Below are 18,700 nucleotides of genomic sequence, written 5' to 3'. Positions count from 1 at the left end.
CATCCCTTATGTGATGGGTCAACTCCAGAGGCACCGTGTGTGGCTATTAGGTGAGCGCCTGGAAGCAAGACAGTGGGAATGGTTGTCTGGGGTTATCCCTACAGGTTAGTGTGTGTCTAACAGTTGTCCCTCTCCATTGGCAGGTGACTCTGGGTACCCCAACCTGTCATGGCTACTGACCCCAGTGAGGAATCCCAGGACCAGGGCAGAGGAACGCTACAATGAGGCCCATGAGCGAACTAGGAGGGTGATCGAGCGGACCTTCGGCCTCCTGAAGGCCAGGTTCAGGTGCCTGCATATGACAGGTGGATCCCTATTCTACTCACCAAAGAAGGTGTGCCAGGTCATCGCGGCCTGCTGTATGCTTTACAACTTGGCTTTGCGACGACTGGTGCCTTTTCTGCAGGAGGATTGTCCAGATGGCGGTGTTGTGGCAGCTGTGGAGCCTGTGGATAGTGATGAGGATGAAGCAGAGGAAGAAGACATGCAGAATAGGGACTCAGTGATCCAGCAATATTTCCAGTGAAACACAGGTGAGAAAACATTCCTGCCTACTACATGTACTTTTACACTACTACCTCTCTACTGTCTGTCGTTTTCACCCAGTGTATGGTCACTGAATTGTCACTTTCCCTTACGGTTTCACAGATGTGGGTCCCAACGTGTGCCATCTGCTTAGATTCCTCATGGACTAGAGCTGTGTGACATAGGTATGTTGACATTACTATTTCAAGAACATTTTGTCACTGTAATTGCAAATACACTATTTCGAAATCACAGACAGACTCCATATCATTTTGTGCTTTAGGTATGTTTATTTAAATGCAAAATATTGGAGGGGGAAGTTAAATGGTGAGGGGTGATGGCGGAGGAGTGTCCATGGCAGAGTCCAATCTATTAGTCTCACAGGTGCATTGCCCATATGGGCATAGGAAGTGGAGCTGGGGCAGTTTAATTATGGACAGGGTGACAAAGTGGGACAGTGGGATGACAATCAGGGTGGTCTCATTTCTTGGCGGGGGTCTTGGCATCGTGCTCTGTCTTGTTCCTGGATCTCAGGGACCGTTTGCGGGGTGGTTCTCCCTCTGCAAGGGGTGGGGTGCTGGTGTGGTGGTCCTGTGGCGGGGAGTCCTGTCCACTAGCGCCGGCAGAGGTGTTGGGCAATTCATCGTCCATGCTAGTGTCAGGGGCCCCTTGTAGTGCCACAGTGTCCCTCCTGGTGTTCACAAGTTCCTTCAGCACCCCTACGATGGTGCCCAGGGTGGAGCTGATGGTTCTGAGTTCCTCCCTGAAGCCCATATACTGTTCCTCCTGCAAGCGCTGGGTCTCCTGAAACTTGGCCAGTACCGTTGCCATCGTCTCCTGGGAGTGGTGGTATGCTCCCATGATGGAGGAGAGGGCCTCGTGGAGAGTGGGTTCCCTTGGCCTGTCCGCCCCCTGTCGCACAGCAGTCCTCCCAGTTCCTCTGTGTTCCTGGGCCTCCGTCCCCTGGACCGTGTGCCCACTGCCACTGCCCCCAGTTCCCTGTTGTTGGGGTGGTGGGTTATCCTGGGTTCCCTGTAGTGGTGGACACACAGCTGATGGACGTGTCCTGGGGACGGAGGTATGGGCCCGCTGGGTGGGTGCTGTGCTGGTGTTTCCAGAGGGGGGAAGGTCTGTGGTGGCCTGAGGGGAACCAACTGTCCTGAGGCCCTCAATGGTCCGGGCTGGTCATCTAGATCCAGTTGGACAGAGGTGCTGTCATCACTGTGGGCCTCTTCTGTGGGTGGAGTGGACATGTCTGGACCCTCCTGTCTGGTGACGTTGGGTAGTGGTCCTGCAGTGCAGGGGTGGATAGGCATGATTATTGCATCTGTGTGTGGCATGGTGTGCAATGGGTGGGTGACCGTGTACCCCAGTGCTCGCATTCCTGTGTGGGAGCTTATGGGATGATGGCTTAGGGGGGTGTATGGGTATGTGCAGTGGGCATGCTTTAGTGATGGGTGTCCATGCTTTGTTCTTGCATGCAGGGCTTGGTGTTGGGATGTGTGGTTTGTGATATTGGTACATTTGTGTGGAGTTGGAGTGATGGGGTGAGGGCGAGGGTGGGGGTATGTGATAGCATGCAGGTAGGGTGGCGGGATGTAATAGTTAAGATTTGACTTACCAGAGTCCATTCCTCCACCAACTCCTGCGAGGCCCTCAGGATGCAGAATCGCCAAGACCTGCTCCTCCCATGTTGTTAGTTGTGGGTGAGGAGGTGGGTGTCCGCCGCCAGTCCGCTGAACCGCCAGGTGGTATCTTGAGACCACGGAACGCACCTTCCCCCGTAGGTCGTTCCACCTTTTCCTGATGTCTTCCCGATTTCTTGGGTGTTGTCCCACTGCGTTGACCCTGTCCACTATTCTTCGCCATAGCTCCATCTTCCTTGCAATTGAGGTGTGCTGCACCTGTGATCCAAATAGCTGTGGCTCTACCCGATGATTTCCTCCACCATAACCCTGAGCTCCTCCTCCGAGAACCTGGCCTGTCTTTGCCGTGCCATAGGGTGGTATAGGTGATGTGTGGGGTGGTGTGTGTGGTGATAAGTGTGGTGATATGTAGTGGTGTGTTGTGTGAGATGCGTGGACGTTGTGTGGGTGATGGTGTTATGTGCTTGTGGATGCTGTTGTACTTGCTGGTGGTGTCTCTCTCTGTGCTTCGTTCTCAACTTTTAGTAGTAGGGGTTTGTGGGTGATGTGGGTGTGTGTTTTATATTGTATTGGGTGTGTGGGAGTGGTGTGTGTATGTGTATCAGGTATGTGTATTTTGAATTGTCCAATGTGGCTGTGTTTTGTAAGAGTGTGTGTATTTTGAGTGCGGCGGTGTGTACCGCCAATGGAATACCGTGGTTGAAAGACCGCCACGTGGATTCGTGTGTCGTGATAGCGTGGGCGTATTTCTGTTGGCGTGACGGTGGAGGTTTTGTTTTCACCAGTTTATTACTGACCTTTGGTGTGGCGGACTTGAGTGGGTGTCTGAATTTTGGCGGGTTCCGAGATGTGGGTCATAATAGCTGTGGCGGAATTCCGCAGCCGCGGCGTTGTTGGCGGTCTTCTGCACGGCAGTAAGCGGCTTTTACCGCCAATGTTGTAATGACCCCCTATATTATTAAGGGTGTATACTCTGTTGGACAGAGTATTCATGCCATTATCGACAACAGCCAAAGCTTTTTCCAAATTTTCCTTCTCTATCTGCCTTAAATGTACAGTGACTTCCATTTGCGAAACCTTCCAGATATCATTGTATATGGCATACAGGAATCGTTTAGAGCGGAGTTTTCTTGGACCTATCAAGAAATCCTGCAAGTCTACTTCCTCTGATAGGAGACTAAGGTGCTCTTTAGCTGCTGCTAAGGTGTCAGTGCATAACCATTGTTGGCACAGTTTACCCACACTGTATGTGGTAACTATACTCAAGTGTTGACCCGAGACAAAGCAAGTGTCCGGCCGGCTAATCATAAAACCCCCTGAGGAATTTACAAAACACTTCTGACACTCATTCTTGTCTAGTGGCCCCAATAACCACCCACCGGAACTTGAAAGTGCTGAATTATAGGTACTATCCTGAACCGTAGTATTTAATTATTCCTCTGTGACATTTAGGAAAGATTGCCAATCTGTGAATTTGGCTGGTGTGGGGATACTGGGCGCATTCATTTATTTTATTTTTGCTAACCCTAGGCAGGGTGTCTGTTGAACTGTGTAATTTAAAAAAATCATTTGAACAGGAATACGCCTGCTCTGGAGCCAAAAAGAACAAAGTGGTACATAAAAGCATCTTCTCCTGATGGATTTTATTATTAATAAAAATATGGGCTAGCTAAGAAGCAACCCCCAGAAGGCTTGCATGCTCATTTCACCACCAGAGCAAAGACTGCTACTGCTGTTCTGGCGCGGTGTGCCAGTCTTGGACGTCTGTTAGGCTGCTTTGTGTACATCCCTCCATATGTTCACAAAATACTATTGTCTGGACAGCTACATTTGGCAGGGCTGGTGCTTTGTCCGATTTGTCCTGCAGGTTGTCAGGTCTGTGTCATTCCACAGATACACCATCTAGGATGTATTGTTTTGGTACCAATTCACAAGAGGATAATCTTCAATAGAAGTCTCTACCAGAAGAACATATTATTTTTGGTAACGTCTTCTCATAGAGCCTCTATCTAACATTTCTGACCGACCCACCCACTTTCCCATTCTGTAGAATGGATTCGTACAGTCTGCTAATAAGATCCCAATCTATAGATCTGCTCACTGGCACACTTTAATTTCTAGGGGTTCCGCATCTGACCGCATGGACAGAAAGAAACAGATGTTGGCATATGGAAGTAGTGCAGATAGTGGCTGTGGTATCACATCAAAGGCAGGACAGATCCGGCATGGAGCTACACAATGCCATTAACCGATGTACAGAGGAATTACTATTGAAATTTATCTGGCTCCAGCTTGGGGATATTCACAATGTGCGGAATCTGCTATTAGTCTCTACCACAAAAGGTGGTATCAAAGGTAAGTAACTTGTTCTTCAAGACTGTCATTTCTCAATGCTCTTTCCTTAATATGACCCATTATAGATGGAGAGCCTTGTGCTCCAAAGAAATCTACCAAAAATTAGACACATGGAATAAAGACTTCTCTGACTCCTCCTAAGCCAATCTGCTTAGCATCTTTAAAAATGTGCAGTGCCAACCCAAAGCCACATAGGCAGAAAGATTGAAAAACACACATCTTTGATGCAAAAATCCTTTCCTAGAAATTTTAAGGGCTATACAGGATCTTTCTAATCCAAGCAATTGTCATCCTTCAACTCCTGTTGCATAATTAGGGTCACCGTTTGACCCTTGACACCCCCTAGAAATCTTAAACTAGCGTCTACCATGGTCACCCCATTTCAGAGAAAACTCTAACTGTTCCCTAAGCTTTGCTGCTACACCTCATGCTTGGAAGCTGACTTTTGAATAAACCCTAAAGCTGACCCATCCAAAAAGCATAATAATTTCTTGCTCATTCTCCTGTCTGAACCTAAATTGAGCTCAGCCAGCACAGCCTTTTGGATGCTGCTGAGACTAGCTTGTGCCCTTGCCACAAAACTGAATCTTTGCTTTTAGCTGCCCTCATTGACAACCAGATTTAACTTAATGAAAGGGACAGCATGGTGATCGTTTACTGGAAGTCTCCAACACTTCCCCACTGTCTCTTATTCTCCTCTTCAAGGTAGCGGTAAAGGGCAGTGCCCGACCACGGTTCCTCTCCCTTCTCTCTGCTATTTGTACCCCACAGTTTCTCTCTGGCCACAAGCCTTTTCTTTGTGTGGGTTCTCGGGGCATTGCACTCAGCCTCACACTTTAATTGTGTATGTAAATCCTCTTGTTGCACTTGCCCGCTCCTTCAGTTTCAAAATTTTCAGTTGTGTTAAACATACCTGCGTTCTTGTTAGATTAGACATGGAAGTGTCTGAAATTCGGATTCAGCTACATTACTGTGTCTTTCATTGCTTATTGATGAACCTTGACCCTTGAGAGATTGAACTGTGAAAAAATAGATTTTTATCTTGGGAGCAGGTATTGTTCCACGGGGAACCTCTTTCGCAGTATATCACTGTTAAGAACGTATTTGAACCTTTGTGGCTCCTGTCACACTCAAGCCTAAAATTAGGAAGATAAGCTCCTCTTGCTTCCTGCTTTGAGAACTCCTAACCTCTACATCCTACAGACAACTTAAAAACATTTGCCCTTGCTCTCATTAATCCCATATTCATTATGGGAACGCCGAAATAGGGCTTACCCAATAAAACGTTGGCATGGCTACAGACCATTCAAAAGACTGCTGTTTGCCTTCTCTTAGGACAACTTCCTCGACCTTTGTTTTTCTAGTACATGATCCCTTACACCCTGTACCCTTACACCTGCTGAGAATCCTGGTCATTCAGTGCTCCAAAATAGGTGACAGATCTTTTTAATTCTTAAATTCCTGAAACTCTCTATCCCCTGCTCTCTGGTCGACCCAATCGTGTATCCTTGAGGAGATACCCTAAAACTTTGTTGTTCTTTGCCTCTGTCCATTTTAATTGACTCTCTGTGAAGTTAGAGGTTCCCAGTGCTGGGATGACTTACCCACTGTTCATGGTTTATATATCTCATTCATTCTTTCCTTCATATTGTGACAATTCTTAGGCAAATCAGGTTACAAAATTCCCTGGAATTGCCAGGAAGTCTAATTTATTCTGCAGTGTTATGCTGTGAGTTTGATTATTCCTATTATAGACGTTTGTTTGCACATAGTCACAGCAATGAAAGCCTTAAGAAACTTTGAATTTAATTCACCTCTTGGTGTTCTCTATCTAGCGTCACATTACAATGCTTTTTCTAAATATTGTGTTGTAGATGCCGGCTTTGGTAGTTGTTAAAAAGATAAAAAATCTTTTAGATCTTCTCATCATTGTGGAACGAGAGCCTTGGTAAGAATCATGCTCTTTGTACTCATTCCTGTCTCCAGATAACATGTCCCTCAGCCATAAAGTTAAAAGGCACAGAGGTATGGAAAGCCAGATTTCTCAAAGTCAACTATAACGCAGGACTAACCTGACTTATTTCTGTGTTCTACCCACTGTCAAATGGTAGCTCTCCCTTGTTCTCTCATTACCTGTTCTGTAGCATGAACCCAATGAACAATCGAACATTTTCTAGTATTCATGACAAGAATTTTCAATTCTGTTAAGGACACAGGGGCAAAAATGATGCATTCTCTTCTTTGTTTTTATAAACATACCAGCCATGTAAACAAACAGAAAAACTGGGGATTCGGATTATGAAAGTTTTAAAACTTGTCTACCACCAAAGAAAAAGGATTACTTACTGGTTTATGATGAAATTCTTTAAACATGGAATCTGAGACCAGTCCGCCATGCTTATAATTTCCTCTAACCTAGCTCCAGCAGCAAAGTACCTGGAGGCCATAGCTCCTCAAACAGAATGATCTCCAATGATAGAAGTATCTATTCTGGCTTCGGAAAGGAGCCTACTCACCCAGTGTGCTAGAGTGGGACAAGACACAGGTGTATGAGGGTGCACTAAAAAATCAGTAACAGACCAGAAGGAGAATTTCTTATCAGGGCAGTAATCATCTCATAGCCTTGCAAGCACTGAACTACACAAAGCTTCCTGTCTGTTGGCAGAGTGAAAGAAAACACCTGTCTGGTTGCTGATTTGGTTCGTTTGGATATCAGAAAGAAAAACCCTTCAGTGGTAAACGATCTACCTGCAAGATCCAGAGCTCAAACATCCGAGACCCGCTTGCAGGAGACAGGGCACAACAAGAGCGTCAACTTCTGTGGCAACTATTTGCTATTTAAAAGAAGATTATCAGGCCAAGATTAGATACCTAACAACAATGGAAACATCCCAAAGTGATTAATATTTAGGTTAGGGAGGCACAGTAAAATGTACTCCTCTGAGAAGCCTTGATACTAGCGGGTGTTCTCCCACCCGTTTATTGGCTAGTGAAAGATGTCCAGTGGAAATTACTGATTGATAGGCATTGACAGTACAGTAAGAGCATTCAAGAGATGCCAGAAAATTGACATGATTCACATACACTGCTACGGGATCCAAACCCTGTTCCATACACCAGCTAGACCATCACCTCCAGGCTGCCTGGTATAATTTATGGATAGACTTTGACCACGCCTTGTCAATGAGATTAAGAGTCTGTTCTGAACATCCTGGCACCTGCCGGTGTCGTGGGAAAGTCTCCAGGCTACTAATTGGAGTTTAAGTGACTCGACTAAAGGGTGCAGATTCCCAAGAGGGTCCAGGGTCACTCTCAACACCATACAAAAGGGGGAGAAAGGCATAATTGAGACACGTCAGGCATGTGTTGCCAGAGCTAATGGATCCGATCTCCAACTGGAAAAGGATGGTAATTGGAGCATTAGGCAGGAAGCAGACAGGGCTGTCTGACATGGACCCCACCTCTGCATGATTTTGGAGAGCAGAATCGGATTCAACTCCCAATTGTTGGAATCTTTGAGGTGCCAAAGTCCACCACTAGGTTCTGGGATCCTGGGAGATGCATCACAATGACTGAGATCTGATGCTGAAGGCAACAATGCCAGAAGCTCTTTCATATCTCTGGCAGGATATGAGAACATGTGCCTCCTAAACGATTGATGTATTGGACTGCTGATAAATTGTCCACCTTCAGGAGGATACAACAGTGAGTGATGGGGCAAAAAGGAGTAAATCTCAAAGGAACTGGCCAGCAATGTTAGACAGTTCATGTGTGAAGAAAGTTCTGCTTTGGACCAACATCTCCCTGTGGAAAGGATGCCACAGAGGGCTCCGCAACCCCAACAGCTGGCATCTCACTCCATCACCATATCTAGAACGAGACCAAAAATGTCCCTCCCATTCCAGGCCTCCATGTGTTCGAGCAACCACTGTAATTCTTGACACACTTCTAAGTTAGAGCACTCAGATGTGAATAGGACAATCCTTTATGCAAATGAGGGGCCTGATAATGGAGAGGGCCCAGAAATATGGCTTTGATAGAGGATGCCAAGAGACCCACCTGTCGAGTCAACCAATGTAGAGAGGCAGGCCAGCGACTTGAGAATCTCCATCTTTATTGCTCTGTCTGGAGTTGAATTACCAGGGAGGCTTGAGACATAATTGTTGAAAAAAAAACAGAAAAGTTATCTGCTGTGCAGTGACTAGATCAGACTTGTCGTAATTGATGACAAAACCCAGAGACTCCAGCAAGGAAATTGTGAGACTCAATTGTTTCTTGAGTACCCGGTGGTCGTGAGACATCAGAAGGACATCATCTACATATATAATCATGCAAATAACTCTTTCTCTCAAGAAGTCCACCACTGGTTTGAGTAATTTGGTAAAACACCAAGGGGCTGATGGAACCCCAAAATACATCACCAAAAACTTGTAAGAAATTTCTTGCCATTGAAATTGCAAAAATCTATGATGACATAAAATTTGTACTGTGAGGTAGATAATGTAGTCACCTTCTCTCAACAATTCCCTCAACAAGTGAATTCCTTCTGCTTTGAAGTACCGGTAAATAATCTGAGAGTTGAACTGTTTGAGGTTGAAGACCAGGTGAAAGCCTCTTCCTTTTTGCCCACAAGGAAAATGTGGCTTAAGAAACCCATAGGATGGGGTTGACATGGGGCGATAGCTCTTTTTTTATAAGAGGAAAGCCGCCTCCCACTCTATGAAGAGCCTCTTGTGGGCTGGAAAAAAGAGTGGACGAGGAGTGGACTTCTGAACTGTTGTCTCGTTAAAATCTAGGTGAAAACCTTGAACTGTTTTAGGAATCCACGCATTCTGGGTTATGTATGACCATGAAAAAAAGGATGAATCCTGCCTCCTAGTTCTATATGGGAAAAAAGGTGAGGACTTGCCTTAGAAAGAGGTATTGGAAGCTGATCCACGACCATTCCCCTGATGAAATCGCCCTCGGAAGCCTCGTGGTCGGGCAGGGTAGAAGGCAGTTCCTCTCTGCCAGTAATTCCAGCCTGAGGAGCTTCGCCTGCTCTGGTCTCTGAAGGAGGAGCCTGGATATTGTGAGTGACCGGTAGAGTATCTCCTGCCTCAACCGACCGTTGGGCCCAGCCAGCCAAAATATTAGGGTCGATAGGGTTACCAGTGTCATTTGCTAGGAAAACCAAATCTAAAATGTATGCCAAGGGACAGACATATCCAACAGCTTATCCTGGCAAGCTTTCCAGGAATGATTGATTTTCTTCTTGTGATCCTTAACCCTTAGCTGCTGAGCCTTTTCCCCCTCCTGTGTTAAGCAATTTTTTTTTAGCTATTTGAGGTATTTTGCATGTAGGCCCCATAACATTTTGTCCATATAAGCTTTCCATGCCATATTTTTGTCCTTTTTTCCAACATCCTGGGGATTCTAAAGGAATCTAGGGTTTGTGGATTCCCCGGGAGGGGACAGAGAAATGAGCCAAAATGTAGCTAAAAGTTGGATTTTTTACAGAAGAAAGCATCTGCCATTTTCCCTGCAAAAGGCATCATCGACGGAATTGTGGTGCTAAAATCACCATCTTTCCAGCTTTCAGGAACAGGCAGACTAGAGTCAGAAAACTAACGTTTTTTAACAGCTTTAGCATTATATTGGGACACATCCCATTTTTCCTATTTTTTGTGCTTTCAGCCTTCTTCCAGTTAGTGACAGAAATGGGTTTGAAACCAATGGTGGATCCCGGAAAACCATACATTTCTGAAAAGTAGGCAAAAGTCTGAATTCAGCAAGGGGTCATTTGTGTAGATCCTTCAAGTCTTTCCTATAGAAAGTAACACTTGAAATTTAAAAAAACTATTGAAATTGAGTTGAAGAATAAAAGCAATTTCTGTCTACGTTTTCATTCGTAACTTTTTCCAACCATGGCAGATTTTCAAAGGCAATTTACAGTTACGTCTGCTGGACCCTTTTAATTGCAGGATATATAGCCCTTGTAGGTTTACCAAGAACCCAGGGTACCCAGAGCCAATAAATGAGCTGCACCTCGCAATGGGTTTTCATTGTGTACCATGTATACAGCATTTCATTTGGTAAAATATAAAAAGTGAAAAATAGGTATCAAGGAAACCTATGTATTTCCGCAAGAGGCACAAGATTTGGTGTTTAGAAGCAGTGGTTATTTGCACATCTCTGAATTTTGGGGTACCCTTACTAGAATGTGAATTACAGTGCATTTCTCAAAATGACATATTTCTTACACACTGTCTTACATTTGGAAACAGCAAATGCAGAAAAAGACAATTGTTAATAACACTTGCTCTTCTATTCTGTATTCCCCCTAGTCTCCCGATACAAATGGTTTTTCACTGGGTGGGCCTAGTGCCCGCAACAGGAAAAGCCCTCAAAACACGTGGACAGAACATTTTTCCACTCAAAACTGACACATTTTTTGCAAAGTGTCTAGCTTGTGGATTTTGGGCTCTAGCTCAGCCGGCAGCTAGAGAAACCTAGCAAGCCTGTACATGTTTTAAAACTAGACACCTAGGGGAATCCAGGATGGGCTGACTTGTGTAGCTCCTACCTCATTTTTCTACCATGAATCCTTTGCAAACCTCAAAATGTGTCTAAAAAAACTAATTTTCCTCACATTTCTGTGACGCAAAGTTCTGAAATCTGAAGGGAGCCACAAAGTTCCTTCCACCCAGCATTCTCCTAAGTCTCCCGATAAAAATGCTACCTCACTTGTGTGGGTAGTCCTAGTGCCCGCAACAGGAAATGCCCCCAGAACCCAGCATGGACACATCACATTTTTCCACTGAAAACCAACATGTTTTTTTGCAAGGTGCCTAGCTGTGGATTTTGGGTTCTAGCTCAGCCGGCAATTAGGGAAACCTAGCAAACCTGTACATTTTTTTAAAATAGATGCCCAGGACAATTCAGGACAGGGTGACCTGTGTGGCTCTAACCAGGTTCTGATAACCAGAATCCCTTGCAATCAAAATGTGTCTAAAACACACATTTTCCTCATATTTCTGTGAGGCAAAGTGCTGGAATCTGAGAGGAGCCACAAGATTCCGTCCACCCAGTATTTCCCCAAGTCTTCTGATATAACTGGTACCTCACTTGTGTGGATAGGCCTGCTGCCCGCGACAGGGAGGGGCCCAAAACGTATTGTGGAGACATCAAAATTATTTATCACAAAATGACCTGTTTTTGCAAGAGGGGACCTGTGTTTTTGGTCCTGGGCTCGGCAGCCATCCTGGGAAACTTACCAAACCCATACAGTTCTGAAAACTAGACACGCAAGGGAGTCCAGGGAGGTGTGGCTTGCGTGGATCCCCCAGAATTCCCTACAAACCTCAAATTTAGCAGAAAAATATCACATTTTCCTCGCATTTCTGTGGGGGATCACAGCACTAGCACAAACAAATTACCTACCACCCAGCGTCCCCTCGGTCTCCTGATAAAAATGATACCTCACTTGTGTAGGGTGGGCCAAGTGCCTGTGACAGTGAAGGGCCACAAATGTGTAGAAATTGAGGGGGGGCCAAAGTGGTTTAGAAGGGCAGTTTTTTTTCCAAATGTTTTTAGGCTGACTGTTTTAAGCATCCACACTAGTGGGGCAGATTGTTTTCATCCGTACAGATGGGGCAATGCTGGGTGGTATACATTTTCCATCACAGAAATGTAGGGAAAATGCATGATTTCAGGCAAAGATGGAGGTTGGCATGGCATTGTGTGTAAGAAAATGGTGTGGGGTGCATGTGAAGCAACAACCCTGGACTCCCCCAGATGTTTAGTTTTCAGATGTGTCTGGGTCAGGTATGTTTTTCCAGGTGGCAACATACCCAAGTCCAAGGAGTGCAACTGCTCATAATTGTGGACGATATTGGGAGTTAGCCAAGCTCTCTTAGCCCATATATGAAAGCAGTAGAATGTTACGCCCTTTAGTTTGTGTGGGGGGCATAACCATGCCTATGGTGGTGGGCAGCCCACACCTCTATTTTTTTGAGTTTTAATTCCCTGGTGTCTAGTGGTCTTTCTGCTTCCTTGGGGAGTGGGGAGGGGCGTGCAAATCAGTGGTAATTCCCCTATCCCCCACTAGAGGGGCTGAAAGACTTTGTCCCCATTTATTTGGGGTGTGGCCATGGCCATGCCCCCACCCCTTCTTTAAAAAAAAAAAAAAAAAAAAAGAAAATCTTCCCTGGGTTCTAGTGGGCTTTCTGCCCCCCGCCCCCCTGGGGTAGAATAGGGGTATAGTCCCCCTTTCTCTCCCCCCACCAGGAGGGTGTTTGCAGATAGACTGTTTACATGTTTGGGGTGGGGGCATTGGCTAGCCCATTTGGACAGTCCCCCACCCCAAAGTTTGAAAGAAAAATAATCACTGGTGCCTAGAGGGCTTTCTGCCTCTCTCATATTTGGAGGTGGGTGGGGGGCACTGACATGCCCATTTTGGGCAGCCCCCCTCACCTATACATAATTTTTTTTTTAAAGTCCCTGTCGCCTAGTGCGCTTTCTGCCCCCCAGGTAGGGCAGAAGGAATGAATTGTTGGGATCATCACCAGACATAATTTTATAAATGTTTCCTGCATGTGATGCATGGTGTGGCAGCACATTTGTATTATATTTTTGACATAACGCAAAATTCAATCTATTTTTTTTTATTTTTTCTCTCTTAACCTTTTATCTTTTCTCCTTTTTGTTTCTTCCCTTGCTTTTAACAGGTCTTGGTTATATAGTCAGTGACTACTTATGTGGATGTTAGGCATAATTTTTATGTCCTGATGATAATCCCATCAATCACAAAAGGGATCGAAATGTTGTCAATGTTTAGTACTTGGACTCTGTACAATAATATTTGTTTTGACATGAGCAAGAGTACTGTAAAATTGTAAATTTAACAATGCTTTCCGTCCTATAGGCTATGCCTGAGCAATTATGATTTATGGTTTGCTAGACGTTTTTATTTTCCCACTATACTGTTTTCTTACTTTCGTTTGGAATATATATACTGGTTAATTGCATGTTTTCCATAAACTTCATTGTGATTCTATGTGGTATTTAAATATATAGTCCTTTTTTCTAAAGCACACTTGTTTCTTTATAAAATACATGTCCCTGGTCCCTTAGTACCTCTGGGTTGTCCCTTGTGTGTTTTAAAACGATTAAAGATATAGCAGCATGCTAAGCCCTGCTGTGGGCCACAATGGGGAAAGGTGACTCAAAGCAATGCAAACTGTCCTGTGACATGAGATCAACTCCATGTTGCACTGATCCCATGCTTGACGAGTACAGAGCACCACATTTGAAGACATCAGACCCCAACTATATCACAGCTACCATGTTATTAGAACTGAGGTCCAGCCTCCAGTCCATCGTTGCTAAAATAGACTGTGGCAAACTGATTGTATACCCGTAGGGGAGATAGAGCTGTGCTATACAAATGCTGATTGATTGACTACAAGGTATAGGATTCACGTCATCCATACTGGTAGGCATTTTGTGTTGGATATACAAGGCGCTCTGCAGTTCTTTTAAAAATGCTGCATTGCTACATCACCTCTTGCCCCCCACCCCCCCAACAAAAGTATCCCAGCCCCCCACCACTCTTCCAGCCTCCAAGAGAAACGCCCAATTCCCGGTCCAGCCAGTCCAGCTTTGTATCAATCTCAGTTTCTTTAAGGTTTCCATAGCACAGCCTCCAACTGTGCAGCACTGCCAGTCCATGCGCAGGCACTCTGCCTCTGCAGATTTGGTCTGCTGGTGTGGAAAGTCACAAGAACTTGGCGATGGTGGAGTTTCCTCACATATTAAGAAACATTTTGCTTGGGGTGGGTCAAGAGAAAGCTAAAGAAAAACATCTAAAGAAAAGTTTCATAAAAATATTATTTACGTTTAAATATAGATGTGCATAAATAACCTTAACGTCCCATCCTCTCTCCCACTGCACTCAGAAAAAGTTAATTGTTAATTACGTTTCCGTTTCGTCACTACATTTGAATGTTTGTGAATAAGATATCCTTGAGCATGATAACTGTGGACAAGTTGTGAACGTCTGGTAATGTATGTTTTTGAGCTGTAATCAAGAGTACTGATAAGCACTTGCCACACACGCCTAATTGTATATTAAGTATTGTTTGCATTATGTATTTCAGTTGCATATGCCTTGTGAACAGATAGTTGCCAATGTGGACGCACTTATCAAGGATGTCTGTCACCACAAGCCACTTAATCTTGGTAAATACATTTTCCATCTATGTTGCATAAGCATATTTATTTCTAAGAAATGTAGGAGAAACCTCAATTCTGAAAAGTGTTTTTTTTGTTGCACTTTAGTAGAGGATGCTTTTACTTTGTAAAAATATATTTAAAATAAAGACGTCCCGGGATTAAATTTAAGTATAGTCCTTTATGGATTATTTAATTCATCAGGCAAGCACCATCAGTAAAAATGTAATAAATCTGAAAATAATAATAAATGAAGGTACAGACACACTACTAAGGCTTAATTTCAAAAGGAAAAGCACACTTCGGTGTATATTTGTTCACAAATATTCCTAGTATGAACCTTAACCACCAGACGCCAGACTGAATGTGGAATGTTTTTTAGATAGTACCATTATACCGGCATCAGTAGGTGCTGCTGATCTCAGTACTGATGTAGAGAAAACCAAAAATTATATCAGGAGTCTTATATATGGCTCTTTAGGGCCTTCTGAAATCTGTTAATTTTTGTCTGCCTCTCAGCACAACATGTGATCAAGTGTTCCTTTTAGATTTCCTGTTCTTCTTTTTTCAGGTCCTAGTAAAGGACCACTAAAATGTCAAGAGGTTATTAGTAATAGACCACTAAAATGTCGAGGCTATTCAGGTCACTAAAGAAGGAGTTTCTATCATATGAGGAATCATGTGTCAGTGTGCCAGTCACATTTTCACACATCGATCCTCAAGGTTAAAGAACTACTCAAGAGGGGGCTTGGCCAGGCAACATGGCTGAGAGGATCAGCCCACCGTCCACAGTAATCCTCCTTAATACTACAAAATCCTGCATTTAGATTAAAAAAGAATGTCGTCATAGGGCCCTAGCAGCAAAAGGCATTGACACCCAGATGGCTGAAGTGAGAGGCAGTTGCAATCTGCCGAGGGCAATGAGGGCCGCACGAAAGACCCGACAGAGACCTACATTGCACCATGCGGCTGAAAACCACGCCTGCCCGCGGCCAGTGGGGATTGGGCAATTAACTCCCCCGGCTGGTAGAAGTAACTGTGTGCCGCCTTTGCAACCACTGACACACCTGGGGTCCGCTCAGGGGCACAGGATCTGTGGCTGGAGAAGAGTAGAGGCCCTAGGGGAGGTGAAATCAAGGGAAGAGGCCACAGGTCTTGCCTGCTTTGGAGCTCTGGCCCTGGGACTCCCCCCAGACACAGTGCCTCAACAGGAGCAGAGATAACCTGGTGGATCCTGGGCAATACAGTGCAGACCTTCCCTGAGTGGCTGGCGGCGCTGCCTCTCGGCCTGGGAGAGTCGCCGGAGAGGGGCAAGGCACTGTTTGAAGCGGAAAACTGCCATTGTGATGAAGCTGCTAGGTCTCCTCAGTACGCACAATGGCAAGCAAGCCACCACACACTGAGGAGGAGCAGTGGGTGTCTTCCCCACCCCCAAGCCACATAAGTGAACCAGCGCAAGGGGTCTATACAGGACTAGACGGCTGTAGGAGGCTGGCCTGGCTTGTAGTGGGTACCAAAGGTACTTACACCTTGTGCCAGGTCCAGTTATCCCTTATTAGTAGAGAACAGGTGTTTCTAGCAGTTTAGACTGATAGAAGGTAGCTATGGCAAAGCAGCTTAGGCTGAACTAGGAGACATGCAAAGCTCCTACTATACCACTTATATCATATGCACAATATCATAAGAAAACACAATACACAGAATTACTAAAAATAAAGGTACTTTATTTTTATGACAATATGCCAAAAGTATCTCAGTGAGTACCCTCAGTAAGAAGGTAAGTACTATACACAAGTTATATGTACACAAACCAAAATTAGGTAAGTAAGATCAAGAAAAGTAATGCTAACAGTGTAGAATTACAATAGGTTGCAATAGGCAAGCATAGGCAAAGGGGCAACACAAACCATATACTCCAAAAGTGGAATGCGAATCACGAATGGACCCCAGACCTATGTGAGCTTGTAGAGGGTCGCTGTGAGTTTAAGAAAACAGTCAGGGTGTCCAAGATAACCCACCACAAGACCCTGAAAAGTAGGAGTAAAAGTGCACCTACTACCCCAAAAGAGCACAATAGTCGTGATAGGGATATTCTGCAAGAAGAATAAACACCAGCAGTGCACTGATAACGGATTTCCGGACCTGAGGACCTGCAAAGCAAGGGGACCAAGTCCAATAGTCGCGAAAGTGTCCGGGGGGGGGGCAGGAGCCCAGGAAACCCCGGATGAAGGTGCAAGGAAGCTGCCTCCTGTTGGAAGAAGCTTGGAGTTCTGCTAGAAAAAAGAGGACTAGGGACTTCTCCTTTGGAAGACAGATGTCCCATGTTGCGATGAAGCATGCAGAGGTGTTCCCACACAGAAATACTGCAAACAACCTTGCTAGCTGCAAGGGTCGCAGTAGAGGTTTTTGGGTGCTGCTGAGGACCAGGAAGGACCAGGATGTCGCCTTTTGGAGGAGGAGACAGAGGGGGCGCTCAGCAACTCAGAGAGCCCTCACAGAAGCAGGCAGCACCCGCAGAAGTACCCCAACAGGCACTTAGAAGAAGAGTGAACTGGAGTCCACATGAAGTTACAAAAGGGGGTCCCACGACGTCGGAGGCCAACTCAGAGGGTTGTGCACTGCAGGACGGAGTGCTGGGGACCCAGGCTAGGCTGTGCACAAAGGAAATCCTGGAAGAGTGCACAGAAGCAGGAGCAGCTGCAAATCACGCTGTACACAGCTTTGCAGTCTGGCGTGGGGAGGCAAGGACTTACCGCCACCAAACTTGGACTGAAGAGTCACTGGATTGTGGGAGTCACTTGGACAAAGTTGCTGTGTTCCAGGGACCATGCTCGTCAGGATGAGAGGGGACCCAGATGACTAGTGTTGCAGTCTTTTGGTGCCTGCGTTAGCAGGGGGAAGATTCCATCGACCCATGGGAGATTTCTTTGGAGCTTCTGGTGCAGGGTGAAGGCAGGCTACCCCCAGAGCATGCACCACCAGGAAACAGTTGAGAAAGCCGGTAGGATTAGGCGCTACAATGTTGCTGGTAGTCGTCTTGCTACTTTGTTGTGGTTTTGCAGGCGTCCTGGAGCAGTCAGCGGTCAATCCTTGGTAGAAGGTGAAGAGGGAGATACAGAGGAACTCTGGTGAGCTCTTGCATTCATTATCTGAAGAATTCCCCAAAGCAGAGACCCTAAATAGCCAGAAAAGGAGGTTTGGCTACCAAGGAAGAAGGATTGGCTACAAAGAGAGGTAAGAGCCTATCAGAAGGAGCCTCTGACGTCACCTGCTGGCACTGGCCACTCAGAGCAGTCCAGTGTGCCCCAACACCTCTGTTTCCAAGATGGCAGAGGTCTGGGGGACACTGGAGGAGCTCTGGGCACCTCCCAGGGGAGGTGCAGGTCAGGGGAGTGGTCACTCCCCTTTCCTTTGTCCAGTTTCGCGCCAGAGCAGGGCTGGGGGATCCCTGAACCGGTGTAGACTGGCTTATGCAGAGATGGGCACCATCTGTGCCCATCAAAGCATTTCCAGAGGCTGGGGGAGGCTACTCCTCCCCAGCCCTTCACACCTATTTCCAAAGGGAGAGGGTGTAACACCTTCTCTCAGAGGAAATCCTTTGTTCTGCCTTCCTGGGCCAGGGCTTCCTGGACCCCAGAAGGGCAGAAACCTGTCTGAGGGGCAGGCAGCAGCAGCAGCTGCAGTGGAAACCCCGGAAAGGCAGTTTGGCAGTACCCGGGTTCTGTGCTAGAGACCCGGGGGATCATGGGATTGTGCCAACTATGCCAGGATGGCATAGAGGGGGCAATTCCATGATCATAGACATGTTACATGGCCATATTCGGAGTTACCATTGTGAAGCTACATATAGGTAGTGACCTATATGTAGTGCACGTGTGTAATGGTGTCCCCGCACTCACAAAGTCAGGGAAATTGGCCCTGAACAATGTGGGGGCACCTTGGCTAGTGCCAGGGTGCCCTCA

At 45.8% G+C, this 18,700-nt stretch overlaps 1 protein-coding gene across 2 annotated transcripts in view; it reads left to right on the top strand.

Annotated features, from left to right (window-relative positions):
- MRPL1 (mitochondrial ribosomal protein L1) overlaps nt 1–18,700 on the top strand; it is a 772,839-nt gene that overhangs the window by 703,451 nt on the left and 50,688 nt on the right. For both annotated transcript variants that reach the window (XM_069236801.1, XM_069236802.1), the window contains one exon: nt 14,666–14,747. In XM_069236801.1, the coding sequence (XP_069092902.1) occupies nt 14,666–14,747 (82 nt within the window). The remainder of the gene's footprint in view (nt 1–14,665; nt 14,748–18,700) is intronic.

The sequence above is a fragment of the Pleurodeles waltl genome, chromosome 1_2 (assembly GCF_031143425.1).
Source record: "Pleurodeles waltl isolate 20211129_DDA chromosome 1_2, aPleWal1.hap1.20221129, whole genome shotgun sequence".
In the NCBI taxonomy this organism is placed as follows: Eukaryota; Metazoa; Chordata; class Amphibia; order Caudata; family Salamandridae; genus Pleurodeles; species Pleurodeles waltl.
This window is presented reverse-complemented; position numbering and strand designations above follow the sequence as displayed.